The 6000-nt window shown below is 30.0% G+C and overlaps 1 protein-coding gene and 1 long non-coding RNA gene across 2 annotated transcripts; both read left to right on the top strand.

Annotated features, from left to right (window-relative positions):
- The first annotated feature begins 823 nt into the window (after positions 1-823).
- LOC120171145 (two-component response regulator 24-like) lies at positions 824-1304 on the top strand. The gene is made up of 2 exons (XM_039178925.1): positions 824-1051; positions 1134-1304. The coding sequence occupies exons 1-2, from the start codon at positions 824-826 to the stop codon at positions 1302-1304; spliced, it is 399 nt and encodes a 132-aa protein (XP_039034856.1).
- Positions 1305-4049: 2745 nt separating this feature from the next.
- LOC120171171 lies at positions 4050-5606 on the top strand. Its single transcript, XR_005520851.1, has 3 exons — positions 4050-4159; positions 4511-4822; positions 5481-5606. It is a non-coding gene; the product is annotated as an uncharacterized LOC120171171 (long non-coding RNA).
- The last annotated feature ends 394 nt before the right edge of the window (positions 5607-6000 follow it).

Here is a 6000-nt window from a genome sequence, read left to right as displayed (position 1 = left end):
TTCCTATTTGAAACTCCACCAAAGAAGAAACAAAAAAGATACAGCAGATTTGGCACCATTTTTAAAGTTAGATCTTTTCTATTTTACAGTCGATTTTTTTCTTTGTTTTTGAACACATTCAGGTGTTGTACCTCTCCACTTTTGGAAAACAATCCCTTTTATTAGATTTTGTTGAATTTAAACGCGATCCCATTTGTTCACTCACTTGCACTTACGCAAGCCTTAATTTAAATCAAGAAATCCACCACCGGAACAAATACTTGTATTCTCTTTCACGCCCATCTCTTCCTTCAGGTTGGTTTAATCTTCTTCAACCTGTTTATTTATGTTTATCGTAAATGTTTTAACACGAGCGTCGAATATGAATACTTTAAAAAAAAAGTCCGGGTTATTAGTATATGTAGCCGTATATTGTTCGAGATGCAAATATATCTAAATGGACTAATCTTCTCGTCATATTCTTCATGAAAGTTGATGCCATAGTTTTCAGAAATTTTGTAGTTTCTGAACCAACAAGATGAAACACTCAACTATTTAACTTACATGGAAGCAAATTCTAAGGTGAAACAAAAGAATTTTATGAAAAATAAAATTGGTCGTCGTTATTGTTTTTTTTCCTTTCAAATAGTACTATATATTATTCTTAGATTTATTGAACATGGTCAAAGTTTCCTAGTTTAATCAAGTTCACTAATTGTTTGACCAAATAATTACATTTTGTCTTTAATTTTCATTAAAAATATCTATGGATATGAAACTCAATTTTTTTTTGTTGGTTCAGTTTCACAGGGAAGAACTCAAAGTTCCAGCACGGAGAGCCTAGATGGCCGCGCAGGGCAGACACGGTGGGACAAAATCAAACAAGATGACCGCACTCGTTGTCGACGATAACATGGTTAACCGAACAATTCACCACCGGCTTTTGGACAATCTCGGCATCGAGAATGAAGTCGTTGTCAATGGGAAAGAAGCCATCGATATCCATTGTTCCGGCAAGACGTTCGACCTCATCTTAATGGACATGGACATGCCTGTCATGAATGGCATTGAGGTACGACATAACTAATTCATCACATATACGTGTATGTATGTTTAGAGTAGTGGTGTTGATTTCGATTCGAAATGTGACGCAGGCGACGAGGAAGCTTCGTGAAATGGGAATTCGGAGTACGATCGCCGGTGTGTCGACGCGATCGATGGAACGAGAAGTAGAAGAATTTATGGAAGCTGGTTTAGATAATTACCAGGAGAAGCCATTGACAATGCCTAAGCTTATTTCTATCATTCAGAAGATCAATGGATAGCCAAAAATCTTCAAAACATATATGTAGCATTTGGTTTGTTGTATGATCAAAAGAAGCTAACCCCAACTTTCTAATCTTCCCCTACTCTTGTTTCTATTGTAACCAAATTTTACGTAAGGGTAAATATATATTCATTGTTTTCTGAATTTAACACTTTATTTTTATTCAAATTTAAAAACTTCAACTTACTAATGCAAATTTTCATATAATTCAATTTGGTTATATAAAATCAACAACTCTAATTAAAATTGCTTTGAACTTGAAGTGATCTAAACTAAACAAGAATCAAAATCAAAATAATTTGATCTCGAAATGAAATTAAAGAAATCACTTAGGATTTGTTTGTTTTACGGAAAACAAATTCCGTAAAATGAATTACATTTACTAGAAAATATTTTATATAAAACATTTTACGGTATTTAAATGATGTTGTGTAATTCATTTTCCACTTATTGATATTTTTTAAAAAAATTCTTTAATATAAACATCAAATGCAATAAATAATATTATTTATTAGTAAAATAATAATATTATTTTTAAAATATGTGAATAATTTATTTAATATTTTTTATGTCAATATTATTATTAAAATATTATATATATAATTTTATAAATAAAAATATGGGAAAATGAATTACAAAAACCATTTACAGGGAAGTAAACAGACCCTTAACTTGAAAAAATTGAAATGACCTTATATAAAATTGATCTAAATTCTAGATTTGACTTAAATCAAAAAGATATGAAATTGAAACTAATCGAATTTAAAATGCTCGGGAAAAAAATTAAAACCCTAATTGATCCAACTGAAAGTAAACTTGGTTTGAGAGTGGTGTGTAACAAAAAGAAATTTGTTTATGTTGGGTACAAGCAAGCAACAAAATCCATGAATATTATTACAAGTTGGTGGAAAACTCCATGGATAAACGTCCAAAAAGGAGGATGAAGACACATTCATATATAAAGTAGCCACCCCAAAGTCACGTGATCTTTCATTTCGTTTCGTTTACCATACACATGCTTATGTTTCCTTGACTGAAATTAGTGGAAAAATTCTATATGAACATTACCAAGAATCTTCCATTTATCTTCAAACATAATTCCTTGTAGACAGAATTTTTACTATTGTGGTCTAAGAGGGAGCAATTAGTTCCATTTTACGAATATGAATATTTCGGTTAAACAATAGATGCATGCATTCTATAAATCGGTCAATGCCCAGATGAAAAATATGAAATTAATCGACTAAATTATTAAGTGAATAATAAAAAAATATGTTTATTTTAAAGATACGAATATTTTTCTACTCTAAAATCAAATTTGATATTTTTACCATTTTTATAAATAATCACATTTAGTTTTCTAATTACATATATTTATTGCAATAATTTTAAATGTTTATCTATATATATAAAAATATTTTACATGTCATTTAAATATATTTTTATTGAAATATATATATATATATATGAATTAGGATCCACTTACACAATGTAAAACTCTTTAATTTTATACAGATTTAGGACCGTTGGATGAGTGAAAACATATGACTGAGATTGACTCATTGTTTTCCCCCCAGTAAATATCTATGCATTTTCTACTTTTAATCTCAACTATCTTTTTTTTTTCACTCATCTAATTGTCATATATATATATATATATATATATATATATCAGTAAAACCCTAATCAATATGTTCAATATTATTATTATTATTATAAAAGAAACAATATATTCATCGGTGCATATTAGTAACCTTAATATTTTATAATTGATATAAAATTGATATATTGTTAATTCATACTTATATTAATTCAAGATTTATATTTTTAAAGCACAATAATAAAATCCTAAAATTAATTATTGGACATTGTTATAAGTAGACTTTGATATAAATCAGAATCCTATAATTTACTGTCTTACTCTCGAAATCGATATAAATATATTTTTGCATTATAAGAAAACGGAAAAAATAACATTTGAATTTTGAAAGAAGAAAAAAAATCCAAATATTATTTTTTGGTATAACTAACGGTATTCGATCTATTGATCGACTAATCTGGATTGGGTTCTGTAGAGACAAGTGTGACCCTCACAACCCAGTTTGCTTCATTTGCAATCACTAGGATTCAAACCCCTGACCTTATTTGAAGGATCTAATGTCTCATCCCACTAAACCAATTGGTTGTTGGTAAATCCAAATATTATTTTTGTAACCATTATAATAGTAATTTAGTTATTAGATTGGAAATTTCATTTTTAATATTATTATCATCTATTGTTTGTTAAAATATCTTTTATAAATTATTTAAATATATAATTAATTTCAACCATAATTTAAATTAAATATTATTGTTAATTATGATATAGTTATCCAACTTGGCCTAGTATTAACTGTTAATTTATAAGTTTCAGGTTCAATTCCCTCCAAATTTGTTTTATATTTTTCTTAAAAAAACTTTATCATTCCCAACTATCGATTGAGTGTTGTTTATCTAAGATTTTTAAATATTAAATATCAATTAAATTATTTAAAATTAATTAAATCAATAAAATATATTAATTTTAAGATTAAAACTATTATTATATCATATTACGTTATTATTTTTACCAAATTTTAATAATCAGTGATCAAAATAATTTTTTTAAAAGATAATTTAGTAAATAAAAGAAGTGACCAAAAATATTTGTAATAGTTTAGTAACCAATAGGATAGTTTACTCTAGATACTAAGGCAAACAAAAACCCTAAACCCCCTCTCCCGTCCTCCTTTGCATTTCTTCCCAAGCATCAACCTTTCGAATCTCTGTGGATACTAAGCTAGCAATCTTTGCTCTTATCGATCTGTTGCAAAGGTGATTTCACTGATTGTTTTTGAATCCTTTAATTCATCTTTTCGTTACATTTGTTCTAGTTTGAAATCTTTGAAGCTTCATATTTGTCGAATCTATCTGCGAATTCCGGTTAGTAATGATCCAAAAAATTGATAATTTCCCTTACCAAATTGCTGTAACATCATTTTTGAAGGTTTTGATTTTGGTGGTAATGCATTAGAGGATGGCTTTGCTTAGACCTGTATTAGTTGTTGCTTCTGTTTTTCTTCTTCAAAATTTAAAATTCGTATATCTTAATCATGGTTCCTGGGTTTTCCTTCTGTAATTCATACTGTTGCTGTAATGACTTGTGGGCCTTTCCTCTTTATTCAGGTTATTGTTCATCATGGGATCTTATTGTTTGTGATTCAGAAGAAGTGAGATCTTATCAGAAAATCTGTTAATGGGAACTGAAGAGACAAAGGACCCCCTGAAAGGGGTTGATTGGAAAGCAATTGGTAGTGAGTTGCAGAAGGACCCTAGTGCTGAAAAAGCGGCTTCCAAAGAAAATTAGGCAAATTCCGGATTGTTATTTCCTTCCTCGGATGTCCGTTCCTTCTGCCATTGCCTTCTATGGAGCGTGCATTGCCGGCGGCATTGGTACAGGAATGCTACTCAAGGTCTGGATAAAAAAGAAAATTAAAGGTACACACACACGAAGACATCCGTCTTCTTGCTTTCTTGAACAAGTGAGAAAGGCATGAAGCTTCAGCCCTTTGAACTTTTATTTATTATTATCATCATCTTAACATATCCAAAGCTTGGTTGCTCGTATAAATGAGACAAGTCTAGAGAAGAATTGCACGACTTAGAACAGTCTCCAAGGACTGAGGCCATTGTGGAACTCTTTTGTTCTATATTATAGGGAAAACATGTGCTGAGAATTAGGAAATAGAGAGGATGAAACATTTATCTTACATTTTCCTAGAAGACTTGAGACAAAGGGAAATGTTGTCTGGTCTGGCTCGCCCCTCGTATCATGGGGCACTTGAAGGTTGTTCATGGAAGTCAACAAAATCTTGTTCGATATTATAGGGAAATATATGCTGAGAATTAGGAAATAGAAAGGATGAAACATTGTCTTACATTTTCCTAAAAGACTTGAGACAATGGGAAACATTGTCCCGTCTGGCTCACTCCTTGTATCATGGGTATACTATGGGTGTTCATGGAAGTCAACAAAATCTTCTATTTTGTGGCGGCGAGCTTTGTGTTTATTCTAGTAGGTTCATGAGACGATTTTTGGTTTGCATAAGCATGCATCTCCGGTTTGAGGTAGAGCTTATGCAGTTTTTTTTTGCAGAGGATGGAGGTGTAATATGGGAATTTGACAAATAATGCTTCATATCATTAGAAGAGTTCCTCATCTTCCCCATGGTGAGTTTGAACACGGCTGTCATTTTGCCTGAATTTTGATATGCAAACAGCTAGTAAGGGTTAAGCTGTCTTTTGCAAGTGTGTTAATTATTCATTTGCTTTGTTTCACAGATTGAGAATTATACTACTGGAGCTATATGGCTTGGTTTTGATGATTAAAAAAAGTAAAGGATTAACCTAAAATGGTAAATAATAATAAAAAGAAATAAAATTGATTGGCTTAATGTGAAGGGACAGTCCATATAAATTACCCACACATTTGAAAATAGTGTTGAGATCAAACTATTATTCAAATATATATATATAAAACTTTTAAGAAAGTGTCAAATAACATTATAATTAAATTTGAATATTCGATTCTTAGATATGCATATTCTCACCTTACTACACATAAAAAAATTGAGAATCTTAAGAAACAAATATTGATTAAATGGATTATTTATCCA

The sequence above is a fragment of the Hibiscus syriacus genome, unplaced genomic scaffold, assembly GCF_006381635.1.
Source record: "Hibiscus syriacus cultivar Baekdansim isolate YM2019G1 unplaced genomic scaffold, ASM638163v2 tig00111812_pilon, whole genome shotgun sequence".
Taxonomy (NCBI): domain Eukaryota; kingdom Viridiplantae; phylum Streptophyta; class Magnoliopsida; order Malvales; family Malvaceae; genus Hibiscus; species Hibiscus syriacus.
The sequence above is the reverse complement of the archived record's forward strand: the minus strand, read 5'-3'. Positions and strand labels throughout refer to the sequence as shown.